The sequence below is a fragment of the Neomonachus schauinslandi genome, chromosome 8 (genome assembly GCF_002201575.2).
Source record: "Neomonachus schauinslandi chromosome 8, ASM220157v2, whole genome shotgun sequence".
NCBI classification, from domain to species: Eukaryota; Metazoa; Chordata; class Mammalia; order Carnivora; family Phocidae; genus Neomonachus; species Neomonachus schauinslandi.
This window is the reverse complement of record NC_058410.1, coordinates 116,883,334-116,898,622: the sequence shown is the minus strand read 5'-3', so window position 1 is coordinate 116,898,622 and position 15,289 is coordinate 116,883,334. Positions and strand designations below refer to the sequence as shown.

At 39.2% G+C, this 15,289-nt stretch overlaps 1 protein-coding gene across 1 annotated transcript in view; it reads left to right on the top strand.

Moving 5' to 3' along the window:
• The first annotated feature begins 9,315 nt into the window (after nt 1-9,315).
• Nucleotides 9,316-15,289, top strand: part of LOC110586898 (butyrophilin subfamily 1 member A1-like) — a 28,720-nt gene continuing 22,746 nt past the window's right edge. Inside the window, exons 1-2 of the mRNA XM_021697204.2 lie at nt 9,316-9,394; nt 9,948-10,295. Of these exons, the coding sequence (XP_021552879.2) occupies nt 9,316-9,394; nt 9,948-10,295 (427 nt within the window). The remainder of the gene's footprint in view (nt 9,395-9,947; nt 10,296-15,289) is intronic.

Here is a 15,289-nt window from a genome sequence, read left to right as displayed (position 1 = left end):
GCGTAACACCCAGTGCTCCACGCAGAACGTGCCCTCCTTAATATCCACCACCAGGCCAACCCATCCCCCACTCCCCTCCACTGTAGAACCCCCAGTTTGTTTTTCAGAGTCCATAGTCTCTCATGGTTCGTCTCCCCCTCCGATTTCTCCAACTTCATTCTTCCCCTCCTGCTATCTTCTTTTTTTTTTTAACATATAATGTATTATTTGTTTCAGAGGTATAGGTCTGTGATTCAACAGTCTTACACAATTCACAGCTCTCACGATAGCACATACCCTCCCCAATGTCTATCACTCAGGCAGCCCATCCCTCCCATCCCCCACCACTCCAGCAACCCTAGTTTATTTCCTGAGATTAAGAATTCCTCATATCAGTGAGGTCATATGATACATGTCTTTCTCTGATTGACTTATTTCGCTCAGCATAATACCCTCCAGTTCCATCCACGTCGTTGCAAATGGCAAGATTTCATTCCTTTTGATGGCTGCATAATATTCCATTGTATGTATATACCACATCTTCTTTATCCATTCATCTGTCGATGGACATCTTGGCTATTTCCATAGTTTAGCTACTTTGGACATTTCTGCTATAAACATCGGGGTGCACGTACCCCTTCAGGTCCCTACACTTGTACCTTTGGGGTAAATACCCAGTAGTGCAATTGCTGGATCGTATGGTAGCTCTATTTTCAACTTTTTGAGGAACCTCCATACTGTTTTCCAGAGTGGCTGCACCAGCTTGCATTCCCACCAACAGTGTAGGAAGGTTCCCCTTTCTCCTCATCTCCGCCAACATCTGTCATTTCCTGACTTGTTAATTTTAGCCATTCTGACTGGTGTGAGGTGATATCTCATTGAGATTTTGATTTGGATTTCCCTGATGCTGAGCGATGTTGAGCACTTTTTCATGTGTCTGTTGGCCATTTGGATGTCTTCTTTGGAAAAATGTCTGTTCATGTCTTCTGCCCATTTCTTGATTGGATTCTTTGTTCTTTGGGGGTTGAGTTTGATGAGTTCTTTATAGATCTTGGATACTACCCCTTTATCTGATATGTCATTTGCAAATATCTTCTCCCATTCTGTCGGTTGTCTTTTGGTTTTGTTGACTGTTTCTTTTGCTGTGCAAAAGCTTTTTATCTTGAAGTCCCAATAGTTCATTTTTGCTGTTGCTTCCCTTGCCTTTGGCGATGTTACTAGGAAGAAGTTCCTGCAGCTGAGGTCGAAGAGTTGCTGCCTGTATTCTCCTTTAGGATTTTGATGGACTCCTGTCTCACATTGAGGTTTTTCAACCATTTGGAGTCTATTTTTGTGTGTGGTGTTAGGAAATGGTCCAGTTTCATTCTTCTGCATGTGGCTGTCCAATTTTCCCAACACCATTTGTTGAAGAGACTGTCTTTTTTCCATTGGACATTCTTTCCTGCTTTGTCGAAGATTAGTTGACCACAGAGTTGAGGGTCCATTTCTGGGCTCTCTATTCTGTTCCATTGATCTATGTGTCTGTTTTTGTGCCAGTACCATACTGTCTTGATGATGACAGCTTTGTAATAGAGCTGGAAGTCCGGAATTGTGATGCCACCAGCTTTGCTTTACTTTTTCAACATTCCTCTGGCTATTTGGGGTCTTTTCTGGTTCCATACAAATTTTAGGATTATTTGTTCCATTTCTCTGAAAAAAGTGGATGGTATTTTGAAAGGGATTGCATTGAATGTGTAGATTGCTCTAGGTAGCATTGACATCTTCACAATAATTGCTCTTCCAATCCATGAGCATGGAACATTTTTCCATTTCTTTGTGTCTTCCTTAATTTCTTTCATGAGTATTTTATAGTTTTCTGAGTATAGATTCTTTGCCTCTTTGGTTAGATTTTTTTTTTTAAGATTTTATTTATTTGACAGAGAGAGCACAAGCAGAGGGAGACAGAGAGAGAAGCAGGCACCCTGCTGAGCAGGAGCCTGATGTGGGACTGGATCCCAGGACTCTGGGATCATGACCCGGGCCAAAGGCAGCCGCCCAACAGACTGAGCCACCCAGGTGTCCCGCCTCTTTGGTTAGATTTATTCCTAGATATCTTATGGTTTTGGGTGCAATTGTAAATGGGATCGACTCCTTAATTTCTCTTTCTTCTGTCTTGTTGTTGGTGTATAGGAATGCCACTGACTTCTGTGCATTGTTTTTATATCCTGCCACTTTCCTGAATTCCTGTATGAGTTCTAGCAGTTTTGGGGTGGAGTCTTTGGGGTTTTCCACATAAAGTATCATATCATCTGCAAAGAGTGAGAGTTTGACTTCTTCTTTGATGATTTGGATGCCTTTTATTTCTTTTTGTTGTCTGATTGCTGTGGCTAGGACTTCTAATATTTTGTTGAATAGCAATGGTGATAGTGGACATCCCTGCCACATTCCTGACCTTAGGAGGAAAACTCTCAGTTTTTCCCCATTGAGAATGATATTCGTTGTGGGTTTTTCATAGATGGCTTTTATGATATTGAGGTATGTGCCCTCTATCCCTATACTCTGAAGAGTTTTGATCAAGAAAGGATGCTGTACTTTGTCAAATGCTTTTTCTGCATCTATTGAGAGGATCATATGATTCTTGTTCTTTCTTTTGTTAATGTATTGTATCACATTGATTGATTTGCGGATGTTGAACCATCCTTGCAGCCCAGGGATAAATCCCACTTGGTTGTGTTGAATAATCCTTTGAATGTACTGTTGGATCCTATTGGCTAGTATTTTAGTGAGAATTTTGGCATCGATGTTCATCAAGGATATTGGTCTGTCATTCTCCTTTTTGATGGGGTCTTTGTCTGGTTTGGGGATCAAGGTAATGGTAGCCTCATAAAATGAGTTTGGAAGTTTTCCTTCCATATCTATTTTTTGGAACAGTTTCAGAAGAATAGGTATTAATTCTTCTTGAAATGTTTGGTAGAATTCCCCTGGGAAGCCATCTGGCCATGGGCTTTTGTTTGTTGGGAGATTTTTGATGACTGCTTCAATTTCCTTAGTGGTTATAGGTCTGTTCAGGTTTTCTATTTCTTCCTGGTTCAGTTTTGGTAGTTGATACATCTGTAGGAATGCATCCATTTCTTCCAGGTTATCTAATTTGCTGGCATAGAGTTGCTCATAGTATGTTCTTAGAATTGTTTGTATTTCTTTGGTGTTGGTTGTGATCCCTCCTCTTTCATTCATGATTTTGTTGATTTGGGTCATTTCTCTTTTCTTTTTGATAAGTCTGGCCAGGGGTTTATCAATCTTGTTAATTCTTTCAAAGAACCAGCTCCTAGTTTCGTTGATCTCTTCTACTGTTCTTTTGGTTTCTATTTCATTGATTTCTGCTCTGATCTTTATTATTTCGCTTCTCCTGCTGAGTTTAGGCTTTATTTGCTGTTCATTCTCCAGCTCCTTTAGGTGTAGGGTTAGGTTGTGTATTTGAGACCTTTCTTGTTTCTTGAGAAAGGCTTGTATTGCTATATACTTTCCTCTTAGGACTGCCTTTGCTGTATCCCAAAGATTTTGAACAGCTGTGTTTTCATTTTCATTTGTTTCCATGAATTTTTTAAATTCTTCTTTAATTTCCTGGTTGACCCATTCATTCTTTAGTAGGATGCTCTTTAGCCTCCATGTATTTGAGTTCTTTCCAACTTTCCTCTTGTGATTGAGTTCTAGTTTCAAAGCACTGTGGTCTGAAAATAGGCAGGGAATGATCCCAATCTTTTGGTACCAGTTGAAACCTAGGATGTGATCTCTTCTGGAGAATGTTCCATGGGCACTAGAGAAGAATGTGTATTCTGTTGCTTTGGGATGGAATGTCCTGAATATATCTGTGAAGTCCATTTGGTCCAGTGTGTCACTTAAAGTCTTCATTTCCTTGTGGATCTTTTGCTTAGATGATCTGTCCATTTCAGTGAGGGGGGTGTTAAAGTCCCCCACTATTATTGTATTGTTGTCGCTGTGTTTCTTGGCTTTGGTTATTAACTGCCTTTTAAAATTGGTTGCTCCCATGTTAGGGGCATAGATATTTACAATTGTTAGATCTTCTTGTTGGATAGACCCTTTAGGTAGGATATAGTGTCCTTCCTCATCTCTTATTACACTCTTTGGTTTAAAATCTAATTTGTCTGATATAAGGATTGCCACCCAGCTTTCTTTTGGTGTTCATTAGCATGGTAAATGATTTTCCACCCCTCACTTTCAATCTGGGGGTGTCTTTGGGTCTAAAATGAGTCTCTTGCAGATAGCATATTGATGGGTCTTGTTTTTTTATAGAATCTGATAGCCTGTGTCTTTTGATTGGGGCATTTAGCCCATTTACATTCAGGGTAACTATTGAAAGATAGGAATTTAGTGCCATTGTATTGCCTATAAGGTGACTGTTACTGTATATTGTCTGTGTTCCTTTCTGGTCTATGTTGCTTTTAGACTCTCTCTTTGCTTAGAGGACCCCTTTCAAGATTTCTTATAGGGCTGGTGTTGTGTTTGCAAATTCCTTTAGTTTTTGTTTGTCCTGGAAGCTTTTTATCTCTCCTTCTATTTTCTTTTCTTTTTTTTTTTTAAGATTTATTTATTTATTTGAGAGAGCGAGAATGAGAAAGAGTACATGAGAGGGCGGAGGGTCAGAGGGAGAAGCAGGCTCCTCGCTGAGCAGGGAGCCCGATGCGGGACTCGATCCCGGGACTCCCGGATCATGACCTGAGCTGAAGGCAGTTGCTTAAACAACTGAGCCACCCAGGCGCCCTCTCCTTCTATTTTCAATGACAGCCTAGCTGGATTCTTGGCTGCATATTTTTCTCATTTAGTGCTCTGAATATATCCTGCCAGTCCTTTCTGGCCTGCCAGGTCTCTGTGGATAGGTCTGTTGCCAGTCTAATATTTCTACCATTGTAGGTTACAGATCTCTTCTCCGGAGCTGCTTCCAGGATTCTCTCTTTGTCTCTGAGACTCATAAGTTTTACTATTAGATGTCGGGGTGTTGACCTATTTTTATTGATTCTGAGAGGGGTTCTCTGTGCCTCCTGTATTTTGATGCCTGTTTCCTTCCCCCAATTAGGGAAGTTGTCTGTTATGATTTGGTCCAATATACCTTCTGCCCCTCTCTCTCTTTCTTCTGCTTCTGGGATCCCAATTATTCCAATGTTGTTTTGTCTTACGGTATCACTTATCTCTTGAATTCTACCCTCGTGATCCAGTAGTTGTTTATCTCTCTTTTTCTCAGCTTCTTTATTTTCCATCATTTGGTCTTCTATATCACTGATTCTCTCTTCTGCCTCATTTATCCTAGCAGTTAGAGCCTCCATTTTTTATTGCACCTCATTAATAGCCTTTTTTGATTTCGTCTTGGTTAGATTTTAGTTCTTTTACTTCTCCAGAAAGGGTTTCTCTAATAACTTCCATGCTTTTTTCAAGCCCAGCTAGTATCTTTAAAATCATGATTCTGAACTCTAGTTTTGACATCTTACTAATGTCCGTATTGATTAGTTCCCTGGTAGTCGGTACTGGCTCTTGTTCTTTTTGTTGAGGTGATTTTTTCTGTCTTGTCATTTGTCCAGAGGAGAATGGATTAATGAGAGAACAAAATGCTAACAGGGTAACAACGTCCCCAGAAAATAGACACTAAACAAATCAGAAAAGACCTGAAACCAGGGAAAAGAAAGGGAAAGAAAGAAAAAAGAAATAAAAAGAAAAGAAAAAGATAAAAACAAACAAAAACAAAACAAAACAAAATAAAAAACCAGAATATGATCAAATATGATCAGGCTGGTGCATAGATCAGTACCACACACTAGATTTTGGGCGTATTTTGGTCTATTAGAAGAAAGTGCCTCCCAAAATTTTAAAGAAAGAAAAACTTATATATGTACAAAAATAAGGGTTAATACAATGAAGGGATGGAATATGACTGTAAAGATGAAAATTATAAAAGATTTTATAAAAGGAATTGATAAGATAAAATGTTGGTTGAAAAAAGAAAGAAGAGGATTAAAAAAAAATAAAAAGGGAGAGAATGTGATCAGGCAGGAGACTAGAACAAAGCCATACACTAGAGATTTAGGGTATATTTTGATCTATTAGTAGAAAATGTATCCCAAAATTTTAAAGAGAGAACAACTTATATGTATATATACCAAAAATAAGGTTAACTACTATGAAGGGATAGAATATGACTCTAAAAATGAAAAATAAAAATGTTTTTTAAAGAAGGGATTGATAAGATGTTGGTTGAAAAAGGGAAAAAGAAAAGTTCAAAAAAAAAAGTCAGTTAAAAAAATTAACTTTGAAAGACTAAAGAATCATGGGGAAAAAGCCATGAATTCTATGTTCAGTATTCCCCTAGCGCTGGAGTTCTGCCGTTCTCATTGATCGGTAACCTTGTTCTTGGCTGGCTGTTCTTACTGATCTTCTGGTGGAGGGGCCTGTTGCCGTGGTTCCCAAATGTCTTTGCTGGAGGCCGAATTGCTCGCCCTTGCTGGGCCCAGCTAAGTAATCTGCTTGGGTTTGCTCTTGGGAGCTTTTGTTCCCTGCAAGCTTTCCATACAGCTTTGGAGGACAAGAGTGAACATGGCGGCCTCCCAATCTCTGCCCCAGAGGAGCTGAGAACTCAGAGCCCCACTACTCAGTGCATCCCCAGAGAAAAGCAGTCAATCACTCTCATCTCCCTGGTCTCTGGCTGCACTCCATGCTCACCCGGCCTGTGACCCAGCGTTTCTATCTCTGGCACATGATCCCATGTGGAGTCTCCAAACCCAGCAGATCCCCGCGGTGTGCTCCCATGCCGCTGCTCCCTGGGGAGGAAGTCGTGTCTCCCCGGATCTGCCGCTTGTTGGGTCCCTGCTGGAGGAGCAGTGGCCCGACTTTTCCTCGGATCACGGTTTATGGGAACCCTGAGCTAAGAGCCCATGCCTCAGCTCCATCTCTGCAGCCGGCTTTCCCACTCCGATACCTGGGAGCTCGGCCGCACTCAGGCATCCCCGGTCTTTCTGTGACCCCGAGGGTCCTGAGACCACACTGTCCCAGCGAGGGTTCCACCCCCTGCTTAGCCACTGAAGCAACGTCCCTCAGCGGAGCAGACTTTTAAAAGTTCCGATTTTGTGCCCTGCTGCTCTATCACTTGCCAGAAGCGGCTGACACAGGCCCCCTCCCCTGCCATCTAACCTCCCGAATATCACCTCAGATTCACTTGTCCACACGTCCTACTTTCCAGAAAGTGGTCACTTTTCTGTTCAGAGAGTTGTTGCTATTCTTTTCGTCGATCTCCTGTTGAGTTCTTAGGTGTTCAGAATGGTTTGATCCCTATCCAGCTGAATTCCTGGGACCAGACGAAGTCCAGGTCTCCTACTCCTCCACCATCTTGCTCCTCCTGATTTTGCTTTTTTAAATCCAGCTTTATGTTATTAGCACCATGCAATACTTGAAAGTCCATGCTGTTAATAAATGTATCTATTTTAAATGGCAATTTTGTTTCTTTGAATGATTTCTCTCTGAATGTCATTTTTATTTTAAAATTAATAGTGCCATATCTGCAATTGTGTTAGAATATGTCTGGTTTGTATTCGTTTATTTCTTGTTTTGCTATGTCTCTTATAAACCATATATAGATGTTCAATCTTAGATATAGAATTTCAAAAATGTAGAGTTTTTAAAATTTGTCAGTCTCCAGTTCAGAATTTCTTTCTGTGATTCTAAGAAACAATTATTCTAGAATTCATAGAATTTGAAGGATCTTCAAAACTAAAATGATTTATGTAGGTAGGGGACAGTAATCTCATCCTTATCACTCCCATTATTTATAGCATTGAAGGAAGATGAAAGTCTCAGAGAATCATTTGGGGAATTTTATACTGTTTTTCTTTTATCCTAGTTGAGATCCTCCTTCTTTATAGAATTTATCACCATTGCAATTAAAAAATCATTTGTTTAACAAGACATTACCCTGTTGATTGGGTAGAGATGTTTTTTGTCTTGTTATGATTTCTGTCTGGGAGAAGAGTGAGAGAGTGTGAATATGCCCATGTCTTCTCAGTTTCCTGCCTAATGGAATGAGGGGTCCAACTGGAAGATGAAAATTCATCATTGAAATGGTAGATATATTGTGGTGAGTGAGCAAGATATTAAAATAAAAATTGTTAACAACCTACACATAATTTATAAGTTATTGACACTCTTCTAAGTGCTTTAAATACATTCATGTACTCTTCACCCAAAACTTAGGGTAGATACTAGTATTCAACACACTGTCACATGAGGAAACTGAGGCACAGAGAGGCTGTATAACTCTCTCAAAATCATAAATTGTAAATAGTCTCACCAGCATTTTAACTCAGGTCATCAAGTTCTAATATCTAGGCTACTAACCTAGACAATATACTTCTCAGAAAGAAAGAAATCACTTGCTTTTGATCCCCTCTATACTTTGTAAGTAAGTATGTAATCATTAGATAAACTTATTATGACAGGTCAAAGTTTGCTTTCTTTATCTTATTTTGCTTTCAGTTTTTAGTGTGTCAGGGTGGCCAAAGAGAAGTGTACTGCTGAGAGATTCCGTGCAGGGGCCATCTTTCTCTCAGTTGTCTGAACCCCCTTAAAAAACCTGGCCCCATGATTTGTAAAGTCTGAGATCCTCTTGACATTTTGGAGAAAGTCTCACAGGAGAGGCCTGTGGGCAGCCAAGAGCAGGTAACTGGGGGGAATGGCAGAGAGTATTTATCCCCTAGTTCCTGTGGCCATGAATCTGAGAAGTTTCCGGATGCCTTCATCTCTGTAAGAAGAACTTAAAAGGTGTGAGTTTTGTATTTTGTGGGTGATGGGCAAGAGAGAGGGAACTAAGCGCATTTGGGCAAGGATTCTAGGGGTTGGCAGGGGACAGGCCAAGTTATATATGCCCCTCCATCATATAGGAATATGGGGAGGGGGTGGAATTCATTGAGGCCAAATTAGTGTTTGTGCTAAAGCCATCTCTTTCTGTGGATGCCCATCGTCTCCTCTCTGTCTCTTTGTCCACTGGACAAGATGTTCTTGAGTTAGAGAAGAGTTTAGAGAGATTGTGGACAGATTTATCAATGTAGAACATGGTTGTTGAGATGAAGACTGTTTCCTTGGAAAAGGGAAACAAAGAGTCTTTTTTGTGAGTGTTAAAGGCTTCCTTGATGTTCCCCGAGAGAGACACACTACTTCTGGAGCTTCTGGAGGCCATTTCTTAGAATCACTGTGAACTGCCTTAGCTATGATTATTTTTACCTTATGGATTCCATTTTTGTCTTTACTCCAGCTATTTTCAGGACCTTACTACGTGTCATACTGTTGTCTGCTCTGAGAAAGATGGTGGGTTCCCTGGACTTCTCTCTGCTAAGAGACCTTTTCTCTATCCTACTTCTCCAGGTGTCCATGTGGGGCTCAGGTAACAATATTTTGTATTTTATATTCTTAGATTCTCTTATTCTCTGAACAGAAAGATTAAATTACTCCATCACTACTCAGTATATACCTGGGCTAATTCTAAATCCTTTATTTTGATATAATGATTTATCTGCCCATATATGAGGGCAAAAAAGTCATTATATGATTAGAGAGAAGAATCAGATGCAATTATTTCACTAATTTTTTTCTGATTCATTCAGGTCTCTTCTTCATGAAGAATGCATTTTCTGATGGCCAAGACCTAATTAAAAACTCTGATTTCATGATTTCCCAGCACTCTTCCCTCCTTCTTTATAGAATTTATCACCATTGCAATTAAAAAATCATTTGTTTAACAAGAGATTACCCTGTTGATTGGGTAGAGATGTTTTTTGTCTTGTTCACTGCCATCTTCAGCCTGAATGTGTGCTGCAGAGAACTGGTGTATGAATGACAGAATGTCTCTAGGGTTCTCCTGGGCCAATAATGATGCTGTGTTCCACAATGCCAGGGCAGGTCACTGATATTCTCTTCCCTGTGGCTCTATTCCACAGATTCATTCTTGGTTATCAGCCCCTCAGAGCCAATTGTGGCCATGCTGGGCACAGACACAGTGCTGCCCTGTCGTGTGTCCCCAGCCATGAATGTGGAGAGCATGGAGCTGAGGTGGTTCCGCTCCCAGTTCTCAGAGGCTGTGTATGTATATAAGGATGGAATGGAGCAGGCGGGAGAACAGCTGGTAGATTTCAAAGGGAGAGCAGAGTTGGTGAAAGATTACATCACGGAGGGAAGAGTAGCTGTGAGAATCTACAGTCTCCAGATCTCAGACAATGGAATGTACAAGTGTTCTTTTAAAAAAGACAGTGACTTTGAAGAAGCCACTTTGGAGCTGAAGGTGATCGGTGAGTAATTATCTGAGAATATAGATCACTCCATGGGAATGTAAGTGTTCTGCATTTGATTTCGGGGGAGGATGATGAACAGAACAGAGACAGAAAGGCAGATATTCTTGGAGCTGGTCAATATCCTAGACACTGGATTTAACCTGAAATTCTCTTAATCTATTTATACATATATTGTGCTGTATTTTAAAATTCAATGACTTCTGTAAATATCTACCATACAAATAGATAATTTATTTCCCTGGTATGTGTCTCCTCACACATTTTGAAGGAAGGCACCATGTTTACCAAAATGTACCATTACTGGCAGAGACCAGAATCCCAGTTGGCTCCTGTGATGGACAGAGGCTCAGCTGGGAATGTCAGTGGTCGAGTCTTGAATGCACTGTTTGGAGGAAGTGACTGTGGGGGTTGTGACAGGATGGACTGGTATTGCAAAGAATAAAAGTTGTCATCACAGGATTGAGGCCAGAAAATAATCAATGTGCAGTGACTAAGTGAAGCAGGGAATAAAACTTCCTGAAGAGAGGGGCCAGTGTGAAAAGCTGGGATGCACTGAGGTTGGTCCACAGAATGTTGAATTGGCCACTGAAAGTTTTATCATCATCAGTGCTGTTTCATTTTTAATTTTAATAAAATTATAACTCATTGTATCAAACTCAAACAATTCAGAACAATATAAAATATAAATTGATAATCCTTCCTTTCCCTTCAGTATTCTTTTTTCTCCTCCAAAGTAACTATTAATACCAGATTGTTCTTTCAGTTCTTTCAGTTATCTCTTTTTTATATATTTATATAAAGATATCAATAATTATATATAATAATGTAATAAAATACATAATATAATATAATATATAATTATAGTAATATATATTTATATAGCAGACCTTAATCTCTGTTCCTAAACTAATCTTTAAATGTTTATGTTAACTCATTTAAAAACAGAATTGTATCTTTGAGCCCTCAGCCAACCAGGCTAGTGTGAAGTTTTATCTTAGTTCTTACTGGAGCTTCTGTCCCTCTTTCCCTTGAGTAATAATTATGCAAAGGTCCTATGTGGCCCAAAGCATTCAGGATGCAGCTCCAGTCTTGGGCCCTCACTGGTTAGTACTAGGATGCTCATCATCCCAGGTTTTGTTACATCTCTCCCCTTGACTCCAAAGATTAAGTCACAGATATTATTAAAGACTTTTTTTAATTTTCACTTTTTTTTTAAGATTTTATTTATTCATTTGAGACACAGAGATACAGAGAGAGAGACCATAAGCAGGGGGAGAAGCAGGCAGAGGGAGAGGGAGAAGCAGGCTCCCCTCTGAGCCAGGAGCCTGACACGGGGCTCGATTCCAGGACCCTGGGATCATGACGTGACCCAAAGGCAGATGCTTAACCATCTGAGCCACACAGGCACCCCAAAGACTTTTTTAAAAAAGATTTTATTTATTTATTCAGAGAGAGAGAGTGTGAGTGGGGGAGGGCAGACAGAGAAAGAGAATCTCAAGCAGACTCTGCTGAGCTCAGAGCCCCATGCCGAGCTCAACATGGAGCTTGATCTCATGACCTAAGACCATGACCTGAGCTGAAATCAAGAATCTATATTAACTGACTGAGCCATTCAAGTGTTCCTATTAAAGACTTTTGATGCAACACTTCAAGAAGCGCCTGAAGATCTGTTAGGTTTTGAGAAACCTCCCAGTCACTCTTTCAAGGCTTCCTTCATTGACATTGCTTTTCCCACCTGTATTACACAATTACTTTCACTAAGTTGTGCACTCAACAACGTAGCAAGAGAGTCTTTTTCATGCAATCTTACTTGAAGCCATATATTACATATTGAAATATTACTGAAGCTGAAATATTACAATTGGAATCAGAGAGGGGAAAGTTTAGAGGAAAACTCAAGCAACAGTTAATTCAGCACAGTTAACAACACATTAAAATGTCAGGTAATTTTCTGCTCCAAATACACATACTAATATTATTTAAAATCTCACAATTTTTTTTCCTATAACTTGCCTTTTTCTTCTTTACATTATGTGAGACAGGTTACAAAAAATTGTATTCTTTAATGACTACAAATATCTTCATTATCTAGAAATTCCATAATTTATGTCAAAATTAACTTTCTAATGAACATTGACAATTTTCAATTTAATATTATGGCAAAAATAATGAAATACATATATTTGCACATAAACTCTATGCAGCAATATAAGCTGATATAAGATAAACTTCTCCAACAATTAAGTTTACAACTTATCTTCTAATTCTTTTATCTTCTACTTTAATAATTCCAGTTTCAAGATAACCATAATTATCTTGTCACTCTGACAGTCTACTAATTGTTCCAGTTTATACTCTTAACAGCATTTATTTACACTTTTGATGACACTGAAAATTATATTTCTTTTTCTCTTTTTATTTGTTCATATAGAGTTGCTTAATTTATTTTTTTAAGTTTTTATTTTAATTCTAGGTAGTTAACATACAGTGCAAAATTAGTTTCAGGTGGACAATATAGTGACTCAACAATTCCATACATCACCCGATGCTCATCATAAGTGTACTCCTTAATCCCCATCACCTGTTTAACCCATTCCCTATCCCCATGCCCTCTGGTAACCATCAGGTTGTTCTCCATAATTAAGAGTCTGTTTCTTGATTTGTCGCTCTCTCTCTCTCTCTTTTTCACTTTGCTCCTTTGTTTTGTTTCTTAAATTCCACATGTGAGTGAAATCATATGGTATTTTTCTTTCTCTGACTGACTTATTTTGCTTAGCATTATACTCTCTAGGTCCACGCATGTCATTGCAAGCGGCAAGATTTTGTTATTTTTTATGGATGAATAACATTCCATCATATAAACACATACACACACATATATACATATATACATATATATATATACCACTTCTTTATCGATTTATCAGTTTGATGGATACTTGGGCTTCTTCCACAATTTGGTTCACTACCATGGGGGGCTTGCCTGGCTTAAAGGTGCCCAGGTGGTGAAGAGGGGCAGAATCCCAGGAGTGACAGGGTGGTCTGAGGATCCCCTGGGTCATAGGAAGAATGGATGGCACCAAGATGCTGTGCTGTTCCCAGGCTTAGGAGCTGGGAATCCAGCAGAGAGCAGCAGGTCCTGGTGCCAGCTTTCTGCTATAAACTGCAAACCACCAGGTGGTTGTCTGACTGCTTTCCTGGGATGGGCCAGCAAGCCTAGTGAGAACCTCCCCACAGAAACAGTGTGTGTCCCTGTCGTGGGAGTCCCTGAAATTTAGATTTTGGAAACTCTGAGGTGCACCTGAGATAAAAAGGCTTAAACACAGGCAGGGTGAATGTAGGGTTCAGAGGAAAACTGGGGACACAAATAGGGTGATTGACTGCTCTTCTGTGAAGGCTCACTGAAGTGTAGGGGTCCCAACTTTCAGCTCTGAGGCTAGAGAGCAGGGCACAGCCATTTTCATCTGCCCAACAGTGCTGAAAGCTTTCAGGGTGCAAAATAGCGCCACCTATTGGAGGCTGGAGCTGCATACACCAAGCCCCGCCCTCCTTGTGCCCTGGAGATGCATTTCTACTCAAACAAGTCAGCCTGAGAATCAGCACAGCTGGTCCCTCTCTCAGAAGACCAGCACAAATAACTAGTTCACACCAAGTTTATTGATCATAGACTGCTGCAAAGTTTCAGCTCTAGGGGAAATAAGATCTAGCTTCTGTTTTACTTTTATTCTTTATTTTAAAATTATTATTTTTTCACTTATTTTCTTATATTTTCCAATTTTTTAAAAATTATTTTTAACTTTTAATTTTTATATATAGTTTACCTTCATTTTACTTTAATGTATTTTACATTATTATCATCATTATTATTATTGTTTATTTTGGGACCTAGATTCTTTTAACAAGCAGACCAAAATAACACCCAGGATCTACTTTTGTTTTGTTTTGGTTTGGTTTGGTTTTCTTGTTTTTTATTTTCGTTTTTCTTGTTTTTTTTGTGTGTGTGTTTTTCTTTTTCTTTGATTTTTGTTTTTTGTTGATGGTTTTCTTTTTCCTTTCTTCTTTTCTTTTCTCAACAAAATGATGAGACAAAGAAATTCATCCCAAAAGAAAGAACATGAGGCAGAACTCACAGCCAGGGATTTAATTAATACAGATATAAGTAAGGTGTCTGAACTAGAATTTAAAACAATTATAAGGATACTAGCCAGGCTCAAAAAAAATCACAGAAGAAACTAGAGAATCCCTTACTAAAGAGATAAAAGAACTAAAATCTAGTCAGGCTGAAATTAAAACTGCTATAACCAAGATGCATAAATGGAGGCCATAAAAACAAAGATAGAGCAGAGGTTCAAATGGGTGATATAGAAGATAAAATTATGGAAAGTAGTGAAGCTGAAAAGAAGAAAGAAAGAAAGGTAATGGACCATGAAGGTAGACTTAGGGAAAAAGTGACTTAGTAAAGCATAATAACATTTGTATCATAGGAGTCCCAGAAGATGAAGAGAGATATAAAAGGGCAGAAGGTTTATTCGAACAAATTATAGCCCAAACTTGCCTAATCTGGGGAAAGACACAGATATCAAAATCGAAGAAGCACAGAGAACACCCATTAAATTCAACAAAAGCTGGCCATCACCAATGCATATCATAGTCAAATTCACAAAATACACAGACAAAGAAAAAATTCTGGAAGCAGCAAGGGAAAACAGGTCCTTAACCTACCAGGGAAGGTAGATGAGGTTAGCAGCTGATCTCTCCACAGAGACATGTCAGGCCAGAAAAGAGTAGAAGGAAATATTCAATGTTCTGAATGGGAAAAATATGCAACCAAGATTTCTTTTTTTTTTTATTCTTATATTAATCCCCATACATTACATCATTAGTTTTAGATGTAGTGTTCCATGATTCATTGTTTGTGCATAACACCCAGTGCTCCATGCAGAATGTGCCCTCCTCAATACCCACCACCAGGCTAACCCATCCTCCCACCC